General features: G+C 45.4%; 1 protein-coding gene across 4 annotated transcripts in view; it reads right to left on the bottom strand.

Moving 5' to 3' along the window:
* The window catches only part of FGFR3 (fibroblast growth factor receptor 3), a 72128-nt gene extending 51811 nt beyond the window's left edge, over positions 1–20317 (bottom strand). For 3 of the 4 annotated variants that reach the window (XM_053387742.1, XM_053387741.1, XM_053387740.1), the window contains exons 1-2: positions 20177–20316; positions 19591–19855 (exon numbers count right to left, since the gene is read on the bottom strand). In XM_053387742.1, the coding sequence (XP_053243717.1) occupies positions 19591–19780 (190 nt within the window). In that variant the 5' untranslated portion in view covers positions 19781–19855; positions 20177–20316. Of the gene's footprint in view, positions 1–19590; positions 19856–20176 lie in introns of all 4 variants that reach the window. The other variant, XM_053387739.1, reaches the window with a different exon arrangement.
* Between the last annotated feature and the right edge of the window lie 2102 nt (positions 20318–22419).

The raw sequence follows: 22419 nt of genomic DNA on the forward strand, positions 1-22419 counted from the left end.
TTTCCACTTCAATTGCTTTCTTTCACACATCTTTAACCTAATTTCATGCTTCTTTTTCTATTACACATTGTTATCCATCTTATTTAGTATTTCAGTATTTAAAACGGAACTTGTTTATTCTAATAGGAGTTCTGATTTTTCGATATGGTTTTGAAAGTATCCTTTAAACACCTTCCAGTCCCTGTCTATCTTCTCTTTTGAGATCCTTTCAATTTCTCCCATTGTTTTGGATATATTGTAGTACTCCAATAATTTGGCACGCCACTCTGTTTTTGTCGGTATAATACCACTTTTCCAATTTTTCGCAATCAATAGCCTTGCGGCTACTGTTGCATATAAATATAATGTCTTTTCTTCTTCCTTTAGACTTCCTGGTACTATTTCCATCAAGTTGACTTCAGTTCATGTCTGGATCACAGTTGCCTTTCTGCTGCCTAATCTCAGAAAAACTTGCAATGTAGTAGATTTTAGGACTGGGAAGTGCTGTAGCTATTCATGGTTTATTATATTGGGATTTTAAAAAATATAATAATAATAATACTGCTAGAATTCTGTTTTCAACCGGTTTATTACTGTTCAATACTGAGCGGTTTCCCATGATGGCTGAAATTCATCAGCAAATATTATAATATGTTAATATAATGTTCACCTTTCTTGTCTGTTTTTAACCCTGTTCGGTTACTGAGTGCCTTCCTCACTGAATTCACTGTGAAACCAGAATAACCCAACTGAGCCAATGTGTGTGGTCAAGCAGGGCCGGCTCAAAACATCTTGGCCCCTGAGGCAAACCACAAAATGGTGCCACCTTCTTCTGCCAGGGAAGGAAGGGTGAGTGAAGATCTAAATCATGAAGAAGTAGGAAATAAAGATCTGAAACAGGATTTGCTCCTTCTGTGGATCCTCGTCAGTTGCCTCATCTTGCCTCTTGGGTGGGCCAGCCCTGAATGAAGATCTGCGTCGGTATCTGCTGCTTCTGTCGATTCTGTCACCTGAGGCAGTCACTTCCCATTGCCTCATGGGTGGGCCGGCCCCATAGCCAAGAGACAGCAGAATCCAACTCTTGTTAACTACCAATCATTACTAATTCAGGGTAATAGCCTGCTACCCCTAATCCAACACACCTTTAATCACGACTTTTTTCACACATCACTTCCTCTCATCCTCAAAAACCCTGTCCTTTTGGATTGGCAGACGATACTTAACAAATCATATTATTCAATAAAGTTTGACCATTTCCCATGCCACTGAAATATAGTTCACTTGTGAAATAACATCTCTGTAACAAGATGTAAGGTTTAACAGCAAAACAAGCTAAAACCTAAAAAAAAAATATTGTTCAATGGAAGAGTCCAACACTATGGTCCCTGTTTCTGCCAATGCTCTCCATAAAGACAGGTACATACATATTTAACTTTAGCAACATTGCTTTTTCTAACAATGCTAAGATACTGCCTTGGCTGCTCCCTCCGCAAATGCAACCAATGAACAACTTTGCTGTAGCCACCATATGCCGACCCACCTTTATCTCAACCCACACTCTGCTGTATCACCAAAAAAGGACTAATACCAAAAGCCTTTTTATTGAGATTTTCCCACTTTGGCATTAGCAGGGCATCTCTGTGCAAAATGGCTATTTCTACCGGGCTGGCTCAGGACAATTTAGCAAAGACAACTCTTCAGCCTCTTCCCCACCATTCAAATGCTTCATTTTAATTGTGCTATCAAGCCACCTCTATTGGTCTGTCACCCCCCCAACTGTATTACCTGGGTTATGAAGGTGCCCAAAAGATGTTAAAGCAAAGATTATGGGATAATGCACACAGTGACTTGCGATCTTGATCACACGCAGTCTGTAGTCCTCTGGCAGTAGGAGTACAATATGGGCATGTCTTTAAGTTAACATCTTACATTAAAAACCTGACAGTACCAAACTATCGAAGGCTTTTCACCAAAGCCAGACTAAACGTCTTTCCTTCTGCAGTGTTGGATGGCAGGTTGAGAGGAGTTCCCTACCTACCAGGACAGACTTTGCTCGGGTGCTCAAGACATCGATTCCATAAAACATATTTTGTTGCACTGTGCAAAATATGAGCAAGCCAGGGCTGAACTGATACTACCCTTGCTGGTACTTTTCCCGGGGAAATCAAAGGCTCACTATGTCAGGTTCCTATTGGAAGACCGGACAAATGCTAGAACATTAGCAGTGGCAAAGTTTTTATCGGTGGTTGCAAGAACCAATGATCCCTATATTCTGGACAAAATGCTTGTTTAACCTGGAGGTAGGCTTTATGAATTGTGTATTGCTTCGTAACGATTTGTTGGGTCTCTGGACCGTAATAAAGATTGATGATGATGAATTGTGCTATCTGTTCACTGTACTGGAAGGGACACGATTCTCCAGTCCTCCTTTCCCTTTCCGCCACTGCTTTCCCTTTCAATGCAACTAAACCCCATCCATCCATCAAGATGTATGAGGCTGTGCTCTAGGAGCGCACTAACTATTACAGGGTCTGTGGGAGGACAGCAAAACCTCATTCTAATTCTCTTGAGATTCAAGTACGCAAACTAGCCACAGGGTCTTCCCAATTTTTTGTTTCCCTCTCAACTCCCTTGCACTTTGCAAGATTAAAGTGCAAATCTGCCAACGGCAAAAATGCCACGCTAGTAATCATTTGCCAGAAATACTGAAAACATTTAAATCGGTGTTTTTTCAAGACATATGAGGCTCAGAAATAAAACGCACAGTTGGACAGTCTGCTTAAAAACAAACTTTGCTTGAGGCAAAGACGAAAGGCGGGGGGGGAGGGGAGGACTCACAACAACTTTTACCTCCACCCTAATAGCTCTCGTTTCCCGCAGAAGTTTTCTTGTCTGAAAGTACAGCGTGTACCAAGACTTCTGCTTTGTATGTTAGCTGAGGCACAGAGTGCTAACTACATTCATCAGATTGTCACAACCTTTTATTACTATGCAAATTGAGACAGTATTTTCAAACTCCAATTTATGGCAGTACTGTCTTCTTTCCTTCAAGAATGGAGATTGCCAATGAAGAGACTCAGCCTAGACCTGCTGAAGTGGAATAGCAACACTATCACCATTGTATTGTTCCGTCTGCAAGCTGCAGTACTAAATACTAATCCTGTGCAACATTGGCAGAACAAAATGCCTAACGTGAAGAAATGGCTAATAAGACAGTGGACAACACACTGTAGAATCCCTTTCTCCCCAGAAGGAAAAATAGGCTCAATCACAATAATTTCCCATCACCTTTGCTCTAGTAGTCCAAAAGCTGAAAAATAGATGGTTGGTATAGGGCTGTCATATTTCAAAAAGGTGAAAATCTGGACAGAAAATTTGTGGAGTTGGTTTTTTGTTTTTTCGGGAGGCAAAGCTGTTGAGCTTTTTTTATTTTGGCCCAAAGTTTTTGAGCTTTTTTTTTTTGGTACAAAATTGTAAAGAAATTTGACATTTTAAAGCTATTTCTGAGGGAAATCGGCAAAAACAACACTGCCGGCGATTTCCCCAGATATTTTGCCAGTCTCCACCTGGACACTGCTTGCGGCTGCAGTACGGCAACTCTATCATGTGTCATCTACAGTAAGAGTAGAGTAAGATAAGAGCAAATGACCAAACTTCTCCTCCCCCCAATATTTTGTGAGGAAATCTACTATGAAAATTTAAAATGAAAGGACAAAGTTTGTCTTAGTTGTTTAACACACTTGGGGCTGTGGATTTTTCCAAAGGGTAACCAGTTACAGTACTTGCTACTGCCAGCTGTTGCCGCCTCAAAAGAAACCCATGGTTTCTGATGCCAACTGGAAATTGCCTTCTGAACGCAGCAGGACTAGGAGTAAAGCTTTGAAAAGGAGGCAAATGGTATGTTTGAGAGGCTTCACATTTTCAACACTACTTGGTATTCAAAAGGAGATCGAACAGAAATCTGTTTATGGAGAGCCAGCCCGTGGCACGCTTCCTAGGAACTTGTTGATCTTACGAAGGGTACCCAGGGGCATTGTATTCATTTCTCCAGGTTTCCTCCAGTGGTCTAAACGGTTCAGAGAACATGGCTCAAAGCGGAACTCCAGGCACTCTGTCGGGGACTTATACTAACATTTGTCAGTTGCCCCCTGTTGCCCCCTTCCTTACTTCAGAAAATAACTAACCACCAAGCTTAGAACGTCTTGCCCTGGAAGTTAAACCGAGACCACCGGGATTGCATGAATATAAGCCCAAATATCTGGATGAGGAGGAGGGGGCAGACCTCTCCTTCTATGGAAAAAAACAACCCTGTAATTTGTAATTCTCTCCCCCAGCGCTTTCTGCAAGCTAAAACAGTCCCACACCTATTACCTGAATCTTCAGGAAAGAAGCATAGGATCAGATCACTATTTGTACTTTCTATAAATTCGCTGATCTTATGCTGCAACAGCCCCCGCCCCCCAACTTTTTAGAACATTTATTTCAGGCATTCACTGAAGCTGGGGGCAGAATACAGTTGCTTTCAATATAACGAGACTGGAAGCTTTTCATCAGTGTCAAAATGGGATTATTATTTTTAATTGGCTATCTTTTTTCTAGTTTTGTTTCTCTGTTTTGCAGAATGTTTAGATGTGCAGTGATATGGCTGAGGAAGGGTGCTGGTGTGCATCATTCATACAGCTGCCCATTTCTAGTAAAAAACCCTAAAATCATGCTGTTGTTGTTGTTTCAATTTATATACTGGCCTTTACCAAAAGATCTCAGGGCGATGTACATTAGAAACACATTCCAAAACATCAATGATAAAAACATAGTAAAAAGCATAGTGACAGGCAGCCTGATAGTAAAATAATCATAATAATAACAGTCTTCTCCAACCAGCAAACATCTCCAACCAGATGCTGTCCAGATGTTTCAGACCACAACTCCCATCAGCCCCAGTCCCAACTTAATCCAGTATCCAAATTCTGTGAGTTCTCTGGTCCCCCTTCACCCAGAGGGGATGGGGAATGGAAATTAAACCCTTATCACGCACTGCCTCTGATGTTCTCAGGTGTTGTGTGGAGCAAGATTGGTGGTGTTCTTCATGAAGACCTTGGGGCCCAGCTAAATGCCCAACCTTGTCACCCACTTTTAAGGCAGGGGAGGAAGCCAGTACTCTCTCTCTATTGGAAAGCATCTTACTGAAGATCCAATAATGTGGGAGTTCATACAATGGGGATCTTTCTTTACCTAGAGGATTATCACATATCCTCCTGGAATGTTCTGCTGCTGCTGCTGCTGCTCTCCAGAGATATGTTCGCAAAGAGGGGAATATTCACTGCTCCCACTCATGCTGCCCTGTTCAGGGAAGTTTTTAATGTGTGACATCTTAGTGTATTTTTGGTCTTTGTGGAAGCAGCCCAGAGCGGCTGGGGAAACCCAGCCAGATGGGCGGGGTACGAATAATAAATGATGATGATGATGATGATGATGATGATGATGATGGACTGTATTACAAACCTTCAGTTGGTTGCAGACTGGCTGACTCGGAAGGGATCAGTTTCAAATCACAAGTTTGAGGTACTGGTTTTCAGATCTACTCGTGAGACCTGGTTCTGAGTACTTATGTATAAGATCTATGTAAGGAGGTTGAGTAACAGCAACCTAGTTCCTGATTGTTGTTCTGTAGCCATGTCTTCACTCGCCCCACACTTGGAATGCAGGAAGTGAAAAGGTAACAGGGTGGAGTTTGGGGGAGAAAGCCTTGTGGGTCAAATCCGGAATCCTGCCAGGCCTAATGGGACCTGCTGGCCAGAGGCTGCCCACTACCTCAGCAAAGCACTGGTGATTTTTAAGAAAGATTTCTAAAGTACAGTCATACCTTGGTTTTCTAACAGCTTAGTTCTCGAACGTTTTGGCTCCCAAACGCCGCAAGCCCGGAAGTGACTGTTCCGGTTTGTGAACTATTTTGGGGGGCTTCCACGGCTTCCGAATGGCTGCCGGAGCTTCCTACAGCCAATCAGAGACCACGCTTTGGTTTCCGAACGTTTTGGAAGCCGAACGGATTTCCGAAACGGATTCTGCTCAACTTCCAAGGTATGACTGTACTGTGAACGTAAAACTGGTGGAACTGAGGGAGCAGGGAGGGAAAGACTAGAGAAACTGAGAAGAACTTTGCAGAGGAAGCCAGACGTGTGACAAGAAGAACAGGGGTAGAGTTCTCAAGCACCCGCTTTTTTGCAGGCCACCAAATGGCATCATATGGACGCGGGTGGTGCTGTGGGTTAAACCACAGAACCTAGGACTAGCCGATCAGAAGGTTGGCGGTTCAAATCCCCACGACGGGGTGAGCTCCCATGGCTCGGTCCCTGCTCCTGCCAACCTAGCAGTTCAAAAGCACAAAGTGCAAGTAGATAAATAGGTATCGCTCCAGCGGGAAGGTAAATGGCATTTCCGTGTGCTGCTCTGGTTCGCCAGAAGCGGCTTAGTCATGTTGGCCACATGACCCGGAAGCTGTACGCCGGCTCCCTCGGCCAATAAAGCGAGATGAGCGCCGCAACCCCAGAGTCGGCCACGACTGGACCTAATTGTCAGGGGTCCCTTTACCTTAAATGGCATAACAGAGATGGATTGGAGATATTCCTACCTGTGGACCTACTCATGAGCAATCTTAATATGAGAGCCCTCCTCAGCTAGCCAATCTGCAGCTCCAGATCAGCCGGCTCCTGAGCGCTTACCCAGCAGATCCACTGCTCCTGAGATGCCAGCTCAAACAGTGTGCAAACATTCCTCCCTTCCCAACCCCAAACCCAGAAGTGGACCACTAGCGGCTTCATTTGGAATTGGATGAGAATGGCACCAGACTTCCTAGGAATATATATCCCAGTAAAATATGCACACCCTTATTTTTCATATCGATGCAAATGATGTTCTTCCAAGCACCAGCACAGTTTCAAGACAAGAAGGCAGAACTAAACAGGCTTTTACTCTTGATTCTGGAGGGGGCACATTACACAACACAGCAAGACATGGTGTGTTCCCTACCCGCCCCCAAAGAAGAATGACAGGGTAAGTTTAATCGGATTACTTTTCACATTTAACTACCAAGTTTACCTAAGGCTTTGCTCTTCTCGTATCTCAGGCTCCTTGTTTGCTTTTGATATCGCAAAGCCTTCCTGCTAACTAAAGACAAAGGTTATGAGGGTAATGAATATCAAATTCGCTGTATAAAGGTTCCTTGTCTCACCCACCCGACAGTCTCCATAGCATCACAAACAGGAGGGTGTGTCATACACAAAGGGGGGAAATAAAGCACAACTCAAACAACATTATATTTTTTAAAGCACTAGGTGTATACAGTCACAGACGGGTACAATGGCGGCACAGCTGTTAAAAGTGACGCAACATGCCAAAGGTCTTGGCCTATTACTCTTCCTCAAGGAGAACTCTCACAAGCAGACGGCGCTGGTATTCTTTAAAGGTAAAGGTAAAGGACCCCTGACCATTAGGTCCAATTGTGGCCGACTCTGGGGTTGCGGCGCTCATCTCGCTTTACTGGCCGAGGGAGCTGGCGTACAGCTTCCGGGTCATGTGGCCAGCATGACTAAACCACTTCTGGCGAACCAGAGCAGCGCACGGAAACGTCGTTTACCTTCCCGCCAGAGTGGTACCTATTTATCTACTTGCACTTTGAGGTGCTTTTGAACTGCTAGGTTGGCAGGAGCAGGGACCGAGCAACGGGAGCTCACCCCGTCGCGGGGATTCGAACTGCCGACCTTCTGATTGGCAAGTCCTAGGCTCTGTGGTTTAGCCCACAGAGCCACCTGCGTCCCACAGTGCCACCCGCGTTCTTTAGCCTCTAGCTATATTGGAACAGCAGAGTTTTTAATGCTGTATTCAAGGCTTGGCCACAACGAGGTCCACGTTTATACTGATAAAAGTTACATGACCATGCAAAACTCTTCACCCAAAAATTGCGCATTTGTCTTGATTTGCATAATTTATGCTGCTGTCGTTACTCATGGGAAGGGGGCAAAGACTTTGCAGGAAAGGAAACATCACCCAGCCCACCCACAGGAAAACTTTTCCAAGTACCCCTCTGGTTCCTCAGATACTATTGCCACATTGTTTCAGATAAAGCCTCTCAGCGATGAGGACTAGATCCTTAGCGGTTTTTAAAAATGAAAGTCAGGAAGTTGAACTATGCATGCCTGTTCCACAAATTTCCACCCGCTGCATTTAGACTTGAAAAATAGCAAAAATGTAATAATAGCAAACAGTAAGTAGCCTTGTCTATAACAAATATGGTTAGTTTTTCCATAAAATAAAACTCGTTCTTTTCTGTTTGAACATTTGTACTTCCCAGACAAATCAAAGCTCATATCTCTGAGGAGGCAGGTTTGCCTGTGGTCAGTGCGGTAGACATTTCTAGCTGTGATCTGAACTTTTTTCTGAAGGGTGATGGGGGGGAACATATTTTCTCTAACACCATGGTGGGCAGGAAAAAACAGAGTCAAAAGCCACAGTCCAGTTTTGGGGGATGGGGCTTGCTCTGGGACCAGTTTCGCTCTTTCTCTTTCTCTCTCCCTCTCTTTTTAATTGTTGCCAGTAGATTTCAGAAGAGCTTTCACCCTGTTTTTAGTTTGGTTGGCTACCTCGTTTTTGATTATTATTATTATTATTATTATTATTATTATTGAATACAACCAGTATTTTATTTGTTATTAAGGAATTTCTATCTTGTAAATCAGATAAAACTTCTCAGAACAGGTAGCTTAACAAAATCTGCAGTAAATGACAACACACACACACACACACACACACACCGACTGTATTTTTCCATGTATAAAACTAGTTTTTTTAAAACCAAAAAATTAGGTTTAAAATTGGGGCTCGTCTTATACACAGGTAGTGCTAAGGAGTATTTTCTTAACTTGGAGTCCCCCAAAATAGGGGCCGTCTTATACATGGGGGCGTCTTATAGGCGGAAAAATACGGGATATATTATCTCATTGTAACCCACTGTGAACTACGGAAAGGGATCCAACATGTATTTATTAGCAATATTTATATGGCACCAAATAAGAGAGATCTCTAGGCGGCTTACAATAATATAAATGTTTTAAAGGAAGCAAATAATATAAGAGCAGCCTGGCTGAATATACCCATTGAGCATCCCCTTTCCAGCCATGGCCACCCAGGTGCTCCCAGGAAACCTCCTGGGAGAACATAAGGAAAGCAACCCTCCCTTTTCTTGGTTGCCCCCAGCCCCACCCTACACAATTGACACATAGCTGTCAACCGTCCCTTATTTGGCGGGAAAGTCCCTTATCCCAGCGCTGTGTCCCACTGCTGTCCCTTATTGATGATGTCCCTTAAATTTCCCATGTTTCAAAGGAAGCAGCTCCTCTCCCTCCCTCCCTCCCTGCTGGCCAGGGAGGAGGGAGGCTCCAACTGTGTTGCTTGGCTGCGTTGCTCACCCTATAAGGAGTCTAAGAACGACTGGGGGGTGGAGCATGCATGCCTTGTGCTGATCAAATCGGCTGCATTGCCTGGGGACTCGCCTTTGCTCAGCGCTTCCCAGCGGAGAGGTGACGGTGGTTTTCCTTGCTGCATCCCCTTTGCCGGGTTGCTGCGCTGTGGGACCCACCGCTTGAGGCTTCGTTTGGCTGCTGGCTGGGCTTTCTGCCTTTGGCTTGGAGGGGCTCAGAAGTCGAACCTCCCTGTGCTGGGGAAATCCCTTATTTTGGCTGCTGATCCCTTATTTTCGAGGCTGCTGGTCCCTTATTTTCAAATCTGTGACAGCTATGAATTGACACACAGAGGGTCCATTTAATTATTGTGTCTAATTCCTTTCCACAGGTCTATCTTCTATGAACTGAAGGCAAGAGAGGAGAAGCAAAACAAGGTGGGCCCTTTTTTAATTCATTCTTACCACACAGAGACTGAACGTGCAGAGGGCAGGTGGTAACCATGCATTCAACCAGAAATACACTTAGGATTCCTCCAAACAATCAGGAATCCTAGCCATGCAGGAATTCTCTTGATCACCTTTATTTATTTATTTATTTACTTACGGCTATTAGCCCATAAAATATGTACAAACATAAAAACACAGAGACATAAAAACCGATATATCCGACAACAGAAGGTGAACACCACGATGCAAGGGTGGGTCATTGAGCAGAGCCAAATGACAGCTTGGGGCCAGGAGAGCTCCAAGGGACGGATCACAGAAAAAGGAAAACTGAAGACGAAATCCGACGTGCACTTTCATCATAACAGTCCGATTAGTTTTGATGTTGTTGTTGTTTTTTGGTGGTTTTTGAGTGTGAGATAACCGCATTCAGGAATCTCGCCACCTGCAGAGTTACAGAAGGATCTGTATCCTGCAAAAGCACCTTTGCCGAACATGGAAGCATTTGCAATCAAGGAAACAAGCAAATGAAAGATAAGTTATGGGAAGGTTCGTTGTGTTTTTTAATTGTTTCTATTTTTCTGTTTTTTCTTTCTTTTCCCCCCCTTATTGTGATGTGTTGTCTTGTTTTTGCTTAATTTGGTGTTTTCTCTTTTTGTAACCTTTAAAACTTTAATAAACATTACTTTAAAAAAACGAGAGTGGCCTTCGGTAGCTTACAATAGCAACCAAGAACCTCCTTGCCTTGTTCATAACATTCAGAAAACACCTCTTGTTTAGGATGGCTTTGCCAACACAGGCAGGCTGAAAAATATAGCACCTTCACTGCTCCAAGACTAAATTTATTTATTTATATTTATTTAAGGCATGGTTGTTGTTTTTCACGGAAATCGTGTCCTCCCTAAAAGAGGGCACGCGTTACGATGAGACCTGGAGACTGACTTCCTGGTTGTGGTTGGGTCTATTGGATAGCCACAACACCCGATTGGTAGGTCCCTCATTGCTGGGTGTAATCTGGCCAATGGGGTGCAGTCTATACAATTCGAGGGACCTATTTAACCCCTTGCATGTGACCCAGAGATTCTATTTCAGCTCGTGCAAACGGAACACCCGCCCACCTCTCCCTATATTTAGGATATTTTGTGACTGACCTTGCTATGCCGTTGTGTGTCATCTGTCCTTGGGACAGGGGCATAGCAGGAATTTTCCCCACTTGGCTGATTGGCTGTTGCCAATTGGGTTTCGCCTGCTGTGTAGCAAATCGTCACAACTTGTAAGGTTGCGGATAGGCTCTGGTTCAGGTGACAGGGATGGGAGAAGGCTCTCGCCATCCCTACGTGAAGGGTATTCCATTAAAGGAATCCAGGGACTCGATGGTTTGGTCAACCCCTGAGAGGGGGTTGTGCCTGTGCCTGAGTCCAGGGGAGCATCTGGGAGAGTGAACAGAGTCTGTTCCCGGGCTTTTCACTTGCCTCAGGTGTTCACCCTTGTCTGACCTATGATAGAGCTCTGGGTCAGCGCTACCTGCAACGGTGCAGGGAGCTAGTTGAACCAGAGCCTATGCAACCACTCACTTTTTCTGTAATCAATAAAGTTGTGACCTAAATTCTGTCAAAAATCAAAACTAAAATTTGAGTCAAGTGTGTATTTATTTTGGGGGGAGGTCTCTGGGTCTGAACACGCAAAAGGTTCCAAGAGTAGTTTTCCCAAGATCAATAAAAACAAGATGGTATCTGCCTGTGGGTGGGTTAGAATCTAAAAGACACAACACAGAAAGGAAAAAAAGGGGATGAGGAAGAAAGAGGAAAATCAGCAAACTCAGGCACCAATTCTAAAAGTTAGAATCACTTGTAGTCATAATGGCTTCACTGCAATGTATCTTACAAGTTTCCCCTAGTTTTGATGGCGGAGGCAACCGGGGTGGGGGTGGGGGAGTCCACCAAAATAAGGATGAGGCCAATACATTCACACGGAAGAAGCTAAAAATTAAAGTAATAATTAAGGCTCTGCCCATCCCCTATCTTAAAAAAAACAACACAATTTTATCAACAGCGAGTTAAGTTTCAATCCGATAATACAGGAAGCTTACAAGCAAAGAGCTGGTTTGTTCAAATGTGTATGTGAAATCCAGTGCCTAGCATAATATCACTACCTCTTAACCACAGATGTGCTGATGAAATAATAATAATAATAATAATAATAATAATAATAATAATAATAATAATTTATTATTTGTACCCCACCCATCTGTCTGGGTTTCCCCAGCCACTCTGGGAGGCTTCCACAGAGACCAAAAATACACTAAAATGTCACACATTAAAAACTGAACAGGGCTGCCTTAAGATATCTTTTGAATGTCAGGTAGTTGTTTATCTCTTTGACATCTGATGGGAGGGCGTTCCACTACCGAGAAGGCCCTCTGCCTGGTTCCCTGTAGCTTTGCTTCTCGCAATGAGGGAACCGCCAGAAGGCCCTCGGCGCTGGACCTCAATGTCCGGGCAGAACGATGGGGACGGAGACGCTCCTACAGGTATACTGGGCCGAGGCCGTTTAGGGCTTTAAAGGTCAGCACCAACACTTTGAATTGTGCTCGGAAACGCACTGGGAGCCAATGCCAGACAATAATGCCAGAGTCAGCCTTCTGTGCAACCCTCTCAGGGTCTAGACCTGGCAACCCTGCACAGCCTTTATGTGCCCTGGCCCTCAGTCCCCAAGTCTTCTCAGTCTCAAGCTTATGATGCTTCTATCTGCACTTGGGTCACACACCTTGATCTAACTCTGCTACTTGCTGTGACCCTTTCCACCTAGCCTCTGGGCTCTCTGATACCTGCAGCGTCCTCCTTCTCCCCACCTTTCCAGTCCCTCACCTGCCCTGGCCAGATCTTCTGTCTACATGCCTGTATCATTTAATAGAACCATAGACTCATAGAGTTGGAAGGGACTGATTTCATTAAGCTACATTTCCCAAGGCATGTGCTTCCCAGGTGGAAAACCAATCAAGGCCAAGACCTGCTTAGGCTCAGCAAGGCTGTTGCCTTGTATGTCTTTGACAGTTAAGTCCAGTCGCAAACGACTCTGGGGTTGCAAAGCTCATCTCGCTTTACTGGCCAAGGGAGTCGACATTTGTCCGCAGACAGTTTTTCTGGGTCATGTGGCCAGCATGACTAAGCCGCTTCTGGCGAAACCAGAGCAGCACACGGAAACGCCGTTTACCTTCCCGCCGGAGTGGTACCTATTTATCTACTTGCACTTTGATGTGCTTTCAAACTGCTAGCTGGGAGCAGGGACCGAGCAACGGGAGCTCACCCTGTCACAGGGATTCGAACTGCCGACCTTCTGATCGGCAAGCCCTAGGCTCAGTGGTTTAGACCACAGCGCCACCTGCATCCCCTGTATGCCTTTACACCACACCATATAAGGGATCCCTATCCCCCAAAGGCTAAGACCTATCCTTTCTAACAGAAGCCAGGCTGTGAAACCTTTGTTGCTAAAACCTTGTTCCTCAAGTAGGAATGTTCCATGCCATCACAGCAGCTCAGCCAATCAGTGTCAAGAAACTACGCTGCTACAACCAGAATACAATATGGTCCAGTCTTCCTCAAACTCGGCCCTGCAGATGTTTTGAGACCACAATTCCCATCATCCCTGACCACTGGTCCTGCTAGCTAGGGATCATGGGAGTTGTAGGCCAAAAACATCTGGAGGGCTGAGTTTGAGGAAGCCTGATATAGACTGTCAGCAGATAAAAATATAATTAGATATGATGGTTGTTGTTTTTTAAGAAAACAAAAACGGCTCCAAAAATAATAATAATAATTAAACGCAGCAAGATTACAAATCTTGTTCACGCCATACAGCAGCTTGTTACGAAAGTGTTAGGTTCCAATTACGATGTCAACGATGTGATTTTGCTTGTGATTTATAGCAACTTAAAGAAAGTCCTTATTAGAACCTGCGAAAACTGAACTCTGCTACAGAAATCCACGTTTTAACCTCTTTCTTTACAGAAAATCCACATAAAAACAGCAACAGACAATGTAAACTTGGCCACTAAACACAGTAAGACCAAACAGGAGCTCAGGATTTAGCCCCTGCCCAAGCTTTGCTGCATGACGGCCACGCATCACAGGTTGGCCGGCCCATCCCACTTGCACAATATCCATTTGAAAGGAATAAAAGATACCCAGCAGCCCTTTTTGGATGACTGCATCTGCACTTGGCAGCCTGATATGCTTCTGTTTCCAGCTGTACAACTTAATCAAAGTATATTTCCTACAGGAACAGAGCGAAAGAAAAAAGGCAATTCTCCCAAGAAAGAAACATCTTAGTTGCTTTAGCTGCTGCACTTTTCTTTCCCAGCAGAAAAGGTATAGGAGTCTTTCTTTCTCGGAAGAATCCGTGGGCGAGTTCAGGCATCACAATAAACCATGGTTTACCACAATGGGAACAAGCTTCAGCTAACCTTGGGCTTTGGAGCTTCTCCCTCCTGGTGTAGCCACAAGCTTCAGTTTCCATTAGCGTTCTGTCTGAACCCATAACTGTGGTTCATTGTAACTGTGGTTTGTTGAAACACGACAATTTCACAATCCATGGTTTCATGCCGGCTTGTTTTAAGCAAGCTATTGCTCATAATAACCACACTGTGTTGGGTTCAGACAAAACAGCGAGCTGTGTTGAATCTAAAGTGAAAATGAATGCTTCTGATCTCCTGGCTTATTGTCCAAACTAGCTCAGTGACTATGTTGGGAATACTGTACCGTCCCAACGTGTTGACGAAGAGGCATCAACTTCTCCTTGACCAATTCAGCCATTCCTGTAAGGAAAATGAGCAATGTCTCTGCACTGAGCAGGAATTCTGACGTGCTCAAAGGTGACCCAAGGGGTTCCTAGGCCTTCCTACCCACAAATTACGCTTCTTCACTTTGCATGTATCAAGACCAAACACAAGATACCTGCACTCTGCTAAACGGCCTCAGTCCAGTATACCTGAAGGAGCGTCTCCACCTCCAACATTCTGCCTGGACACTGAGGTCCAGTGCCAAGGGCCTTCTGGCAGTTCCCTCGCTGCGAGAAGCCAAGTCACAGGGAACCAGGCAGAGGGCCTTCTCGGTAGTGGCGCCTGCCCTGTGGAACGCCCTCCCACCAGATGTCAAAGAGAAAAAGAACTACCAAACTTTTAGAAGACATCTGAAGGCAGCCCAGTTTAGGGAAGCTTTTAATGTTTAATAGGTTATTGTATTTTAGTGTTTTGTTGGAAGCCGCCCAGAGTGGCTGGAGAAACCCAGCCAGATGGGCGGGGTATAAATAATAAATAATAATAATAATAATAATAATAAATAATCATAATAATCATAATCATAATAATAATCATAATAATAATCATAATCATAATAATCTCCCTCACTTGTTTTAATGTCAAAATCTGCTCCAGTTTATTCCTAACAGAGGGGTTATTTTGCTTTTAAGTTTGCACTTTTAATGCTGGTATGACCCTGGTGTTTTGTTTTGCTTTAAAAAGAAGCTTTTCTGGGGTGCTCTTCTGGTTTTTTAAATAAAGAAGTTGTAATGGCTTGCTTTTTCAAACTACTGTAAGCTGCTCAGAGAACCCCTGGGCTGAAAACCAGCATATAGCTATTTCAATAAAATAACTGTATGTTTCAAATAGTTTTCTCCCAAAAAGTATGGGATTGTTGTTCTGCTTGTTACTTTGTTATGTATTTTATACCGTGAACCACCCTCTGATTCTCAGATGAAGGGTGGTCTGAATGTTTAATAACAATAAAATAATAAGTATTTGTTGCTCTTTGAATATTACAGATACTTTAATCTGCTAGCTAATAAACATTCTGTCTCAAGAATATCATTAGATCCAGAACACTTAATGAGTAACATAAGGGGAGGAGGAGTTTCATTCGTAATGGGGCAATGGGGTTTTTTTTTCTGTGGAAAAGAATTAAAATGGGTGTTGTGGAAACCACAGTACAATTGGGACAGAGCACCTCACAAACTCCTTAAAATGTGCCGCTGCTATTTTTATCTGTCTGCTGTCTAACAACACAGTAAGCACTACTTGACATTCACTGATCGTACCCAGTAATATCTTTATCTGAATAAGAATGCAAATTGCAGGAGCGCTTTTTATTTTATTTTATTCCAACGCCTATTCTGTGGCGGCTGAATAGAGTGACCACATGTTCAAGGCTGCAAACAAGTTCACTGACCTCCCTAATCATCTCTGCCATTGCGAGTGAATGACATACACAGTCAATTCTGTCTTGCCTCTCCACTTTCATTCATAAAAAAAAATGACATTGTTCTTGCAGCAGTCCAGAGAAAAAGGAGACGAGAGAAATGCAGCCCAAATGAGGCCCCCAGTATTTTTCTATTCAGCAGCAGCCCCACCATCTGCCTTCTTCCTGCTAACAGCAGAACACCTCCCTGTAGAGATGTCAGAATTTGCACCACCTCCATTAATAGCTAGTATTCATATTAGCAAACATACACATACCTCCAGAATGCCTCCTTTCAATGTGTGTTTTATGTAGCTGAGCAGAAGCACAAGGCAGTAGCTGTTACAACTTTCACAGCCCCGTGTGGAGAATTAGATCACTGGGGAAAAATGCTTCCAAGCCCCTTTATGGAAAATAAGGTCTTGAGCTGTGTTAAAGGCAAAAGCGGCCGAACAACAAGCCTCAGTAATGAATCAGTACCCCCACGGCCCATTTGACCAGGAGAAAATGTTTGCTTGTGACTGTGCAATTTGCAGATTCAAAAGTAAACACCTGTGTTTTGCTTGGCTGTGAATCTCTGTCTTCTATATACAAGTGATTCAACAGAACCTTTTCTTATGGACCATTTTATATTGATAGTTCATTCAAAAACAGGGAATGATCAATCAAGCATCGCTCGCGCGCTCTCTCTCTCTCTCTCTATATATATACACATATAATGCAATATATAGTGCAATATATAATGCAATATATAGTGCAACTTTGCTTGTGCTGCTAAGCATTGAGAACCATTGGGACCAATGTGCATTTTATTTAACAATCTGAAACCATTTGCTGCTGTTTATTCCATTGGGATTATACCAACTTCTGCGCTCAGCAAACTGCACTCTTAGATCCCTAGTCCAAGATACAGTTCTTGGAAATAAAATGCAGTCACACTCAGGTAAGGTCATTCTTGGTAGCGTATATCTGACAACAAGCCCAAGCCGATCCTGCTATATTTGTACAATACATGTTCGTTGCATTTATATTTTTAAGTGCATGCTTTTAGAATGAAAATCACACACACACACATACAACGTAATGTATGAAAAGGCCCTTAAGACTGCCTAAAGACTAAGACTGCCATCGGAGTCTATACAGCTGGGCAGTTCTACCTCTTTGAAAACGGAAAGAAGTGAAAATACTATTGCCAGAAAGCAATTTTGTAGACCCAATCTAGGGATTTCATCATTCTAAGACATCTCTGCCGGGCTCTTCCATCTTAACATTCTAAAAATATGTACACCATTCAAGTACATATTCCTTCAGAATGGTAGTGTAGCTACATCAGCAGTCATAATAGCAGCCCAGCACAATACTGTACAGTGAAGGGACTCAGTCCTAAACTTGTTTGTTCAGAGGTCCCATTCTGAACCTTACAAAACGTGGTTACATACTCCAAAGGAATTGGTTTAAAAGCTCAAAACAAGGGCAGTCCACTAGGAAAGAAGGAGAAAACACTGGATCAACAAACTGACTGTATACCTAGTGAGTTTCTGGACTGTTCTACAAGCCATGCAGCTTGTTCCATATACAGTACAAAACGTATCCACTTGGATCAAATTGAAGAGACGTCGCTCCATTATTCAATCAATTTAGTTGTGGGGAAATGAGCCAGGCAATCTACATGGAGAACCCTGCATTTCAGTCAAACTTTTTTGAAAATAAAACCATGACCCTGGGTCAGGGCTCCCCCCCCCCCAGCTGGAACTCAATTTCGGCACCTCACAGGTGGGCACCATTGGCATTCTAAGAGAAAGAGGGAGTTGTTCATGGTGAGTTCCGGCATCTCTCTTGAAAAATAGCACTGCCCTGGGTGATCTATAGCTGTACCAGGAAAACAGAAGGGAAATAATGTCCCGGTGTGAATAGCTGCCATGAAGCACATTTATTCCACCCTCATTTGTTTGCCAAGCATGTTTCATCTCTTTCCCAAACAATGGAAACCTGACACAGATAGAACTTTCTGTGCATGGTGTATACAGATGTATACCCTGACTTTTATTGTCTGCCAACAAAGGGGGAAACAATTAACTCTCTCTCCAAATGTTTAGAGTTTAAGCGATATTGTACAATGAGTTTCCCGCTTAAAATAATCTGAGTCAGTTAGATATTTAAAATTGAGTCATTTGGATATTTAAAATGTTCAGCACAAATGTTCATGTCTCTCTTACTTCAATTTCTAGTTTCCCAAAGACCCCCAAACAACCCTGTTTCTACATTCCCTTAAACGCAGCATTTGGCTGGGAGGTATAAAACTACAATGCACAGAACATTTCATTGCACATGAGACTGGAAAAAAGGATTTGAAAGAAGGACTTGTTTCTTTCCAGTCCAGATTTTCAAATTTCAAAAGTACAAAGATTTTTTGTGTGGGCCGAACACCCACTATTTTCAGCAAGGAAATCAAGTTACGCTTTTCTGTGAAGCCACCGGCATCTAAGTGCATACACCCTAGCATTTGTCCTTTGGTTAATGCTACAATAACCATTTGAGGTGCTTCCATTTATTGGAGACTTTGCCCTTGACCTGTAACAGTTTGGTCTTGGAATACTTCTGGTGGATCCAGCAGCAGTTTGCAAGTATGGAGGGAAAGTATCACAAATGTGCAGACTGTTCTGGAGGCAACAGAAACAATTCTATCCTTGCGTACTTCTCAAGAGAGCAAACTTAAGCGGCGTAGCTGTGTTTCTCTTTTGCAACAAAAACCACAAAGTCCTATGGCACTGTAAAACTGTGCACAGGGGGGTTGCATTGGAAAGGAAAAGTTGCCAAGCTGAAGCCAAGTCTTCTGGGATCAAACACTGGGACCCTTTCAGGCAGGTAGACATCCAAAGCGTGTTCCCGTTTTAAAAAGGCTTATAACCTTTTTAGCCTATATACCATGGAATACAAAAAACCAACCAAAACCCCCCAACCTTGTCAACTATATTCATGCCTTGCAGAAGAAGCTGTCCTGTGGTTCTAAAAAAGACGATTAAGCTGTTTATGTATGTAATGACAGCAGCTAAGATTCCTTATGCGCAAAAAAGGGAGGAAGGAGAAATTCCCACTGAAAAGGAATGGATAAGTAAAATGATGGACTCTGAGGAATCAGCAAATCTAACAGCTAAAACGAGAGAACCTAATGATGATTGTTTTGTGGAATAATGGAAGCCTTTTTGGGGACTGTTTAAAGAAATATGATAGCTTGATGGAATCGTGAGCAGGATTTGAACTATGAGCAACAGAGGGAATGAGAGATCATTGTTATGTTATAAGGTTATGTTATAAGAGAGGGGTTATAAGATAGGAAGCTACAGAAATAGGAAGCTACAGAAAATGGGACGGGAAGTGGATAAAAGAAAAGAAAAAAAATTCTTACGTTTTGGGATGCATCCGTGAAATGCTTAAAAATGCAATAAAGCATAACTGGGGGGAGAAGCCCTCCTGCTTCCTTACCTAATGGTGCTCTTGTCGGCGTTTCTTCGGGGTCTGGAATAGGAATCCTGGCTGCCGGGAGGCTGTGCACAGTGGCGACCAGGAAAAAGCAAGACCAGGCTCCCCACGCAGCAATCATTCCTCTCCTCTCGCTTCGGGGCAGCCCGCCGTGGGTCGTGGTGGCAGCGCTTCCTCGGCCCGCCTCAGCCATCCTCCAGATGCATGCTGCTCCGTGGGCTGGCCGGGGGTCTCCTGCTCTGGGTCCCCGAAGTGGCGGCCCCGTGCCCTGCAAGGAGTCGGGAGGAGAGGGACACTCGCGGAGGCTCCTCAGCGGAGAGGGCAGCTCCTCTTCCCCGCCAGCCCTGCCCCAGCACCGCCCGCCACCTCGGAAGGCGCCTCGAGCGCGCCTCGGAAGAACCATTTTTGCGCACCGTTTCCCCCTTCCCGACCGGGTTTGCCCCGACAGCAGCCCGGAGCAGCCGCTCCGCCTCCCCTGGGGCTTCCCTTCCCGCAACCCGACGCCGCTCCTAGGGTTCCGAGAGGGGCGCCGCCCTCCGGTTAAGCCGGCAGTACCCGCCGGGGATGGCGCGGAGGAGCAGCCGCTTACCTGCTCCTTGGCGCCGCTGGAGCGCTTCTGGGCAGAGGCGCGGGCGGCTCTGCTCCGCTCCGCTCGCTCCCTCGCTCGCTCGCCAGCCTTGCCAGACAGCCAGTCCGCCTGCCTGCCTGCCTGCCTGCCCCGCCTCACTGAGAGGGCTGGGCTGGCCGGCTGGGCTGGGCTGGCCGGCGGCCCCCAGCGGCAGAGAGGGGGCGGCGCGCCTTTGCGCCCAGGGCGCACGAAGCCCTCGAGGGGCGGCCCTTCGGCTGGACGGCGAGGAGGAGCCCGCGGCAGCCTACCTGAAGAACAGGGCGGGAAAGGCAGCCAGCGGGAAGCCGCCCCCCCTCGGGCTTCCCCCTCTTTGGTGGCCGTGGGTGTGGGCGCCCGTCTGCCTCAAGAGACGGCGTGTGCGGGTTTTTGGCGCTGCTGGGCAACGAACCAGGGCAGTTGCCCCCTGAGCTTTCCCACTGAGACTAAACGCTTTCCCTTCCGTAGTGGCCACAGGTAAAGGTAAAGGGACCCCTGACTATTAGGTCCAGTCGTGGCCGACTCTGGGGTTGCGGTGCTCATCTCGGTTTACTGGCCGAGGGAGCCGGCGTACATCTTCCGGGTCATGTGGCCAGCATGACTAAGCCGCTTCTGGCGGACCAGAGCAGCGCATGGATATGCCGTTTACCTTCCCGCTGGATCGGTACCTATTTATCTACTTGCACTTTGACATGCTTTCGAACTGCTAGGTTGGCAGGAGCAGGGAGAGAGCAATGGGAGCTCACCCCGTCACGGGGATTCGAACCGCCAACCTTCTGATCAGCAAGTCCTAGGCTCTGTGGTTTAACCCATAGCGCCACCCGCGTCTGTGACCACAGGTAGATATTAGCACATTCCTTATCAAGTCCACCTGTGTGCCTGCAATCAGGGCGTACCAGATTCACTGGACCATATTCTTTTGGACTGCCATTTGCACAGCAAACTCCGCAAACCGATGTTGAGCAAGATATTGGACCTGCGACCCATGGCTCTGAGAGTAAGCCAAATGAGGTTCCTCCTAGCAGATAGGGACAAGGACTTTACTGCCCCAGTGGCAGGGCCGTCTTACCCATAGGCGCTAGGGGTGTGGGGCACTCAGGCACCAGGCCGAGAGTACGGGGCCCGAGAGTTGAGTCCGGGGAAGAGCCCGTCCATCGGTCAGAGCGCTGCGGTGGGCTCTTCTGCTGCGGACGGCTCTGGCCGCAAGTTCGGGGGTGACCGAGCCAGAAAGATGATGAGGTGGCCATCCGGCTCCACCCTCCTGCGCACCAGGGAGTGGGCAACCGGGGGGAGGGGCGCGCCGGGCAGATCTTTGCACCCTGGCACCACATATGCCACAGACCTGCCCAGTGGCTTCCTTTTTAACCTCCATCTTACCCGAAAGGGTTCTTAATAAACCATCCCTCCAACTTCCAAGAGACTGCGATCTACTCGCGCTATAAAAAAAACCCTGGCAGTTATCTACCCATTGGATTGACCAAGTTTGTTGAGCTTTTTTTAGGGAGCCAAAGTTGAGGTCGTGATCGACCTGTTTGACATATAGGGAATAGACAGGGTACCTTGTGGTCCTTGACAGCCTCACTCCTGTCCCTTTTAAATTTATCCTAGTGTTTTGAAATGTTTTAACTCGACATGCCAATAAAGGTATTTGTATTTGTTCCCACCGAGGCCGTTTTCTCTCAGGGGCGCCAGTCGAGCGGTGGGTGCTCTGTGGCTTCTCATTTTCCTTACATTTCCAACATTTGTTGTCGGGCAAATGAAAGATTTTTGCAAGCTTGACTGGGGTCATGTACCACCTATATATCATTTTCATAATATTCTCTCTTAAGGCATTACATGCCGTAAATTTAATCCCGGTGGTCCACACGCCTTCTTCCCTGGCAGGGAACCATGTTGCGGTTCACCCAGGGGTGCCAACGTGAATAAAATATTGCACTGGTAAGCCCCACCCCGCACCATCAGTCACATGACTCAACATGGCAATGCCCACCAACTTTTTTAACCCCCTAAAATATTTTAGGGAGGGGGAGCAAAGGGACGTCAGCCCCTAGGAGTTGGTTCCCATAGGTTTGCCTCAGGTTCCAAAATGTCTCGGGCCAACCCTGTCTTCCTCTCTCCCCATCAAAGACTTCTCCAAACGGATTTCTGATGTTCCAGATCCCAAACTAGCTGTCGATGGGCAACATGCCCAAATGTCTACATGACTGATATTGTTGTGTGCCCTCCCA

The sequence above is a fragment of the Podarcis raffonei genome, chromosome 5, assembly GCF_027172205.1.
Source record: "Podarcis raffonei isolate rPodRaf1 chromosome 5, rPodRaf1.pri, whole genome shotgun sequence".
NCBI classification, from domain to species: domain Eukaryota; kingdom Metazoa; phylum Chordata; class Lepidosauria; order Squamata; family Lacertidae; genus Podarcis; species Podarcis raffonei.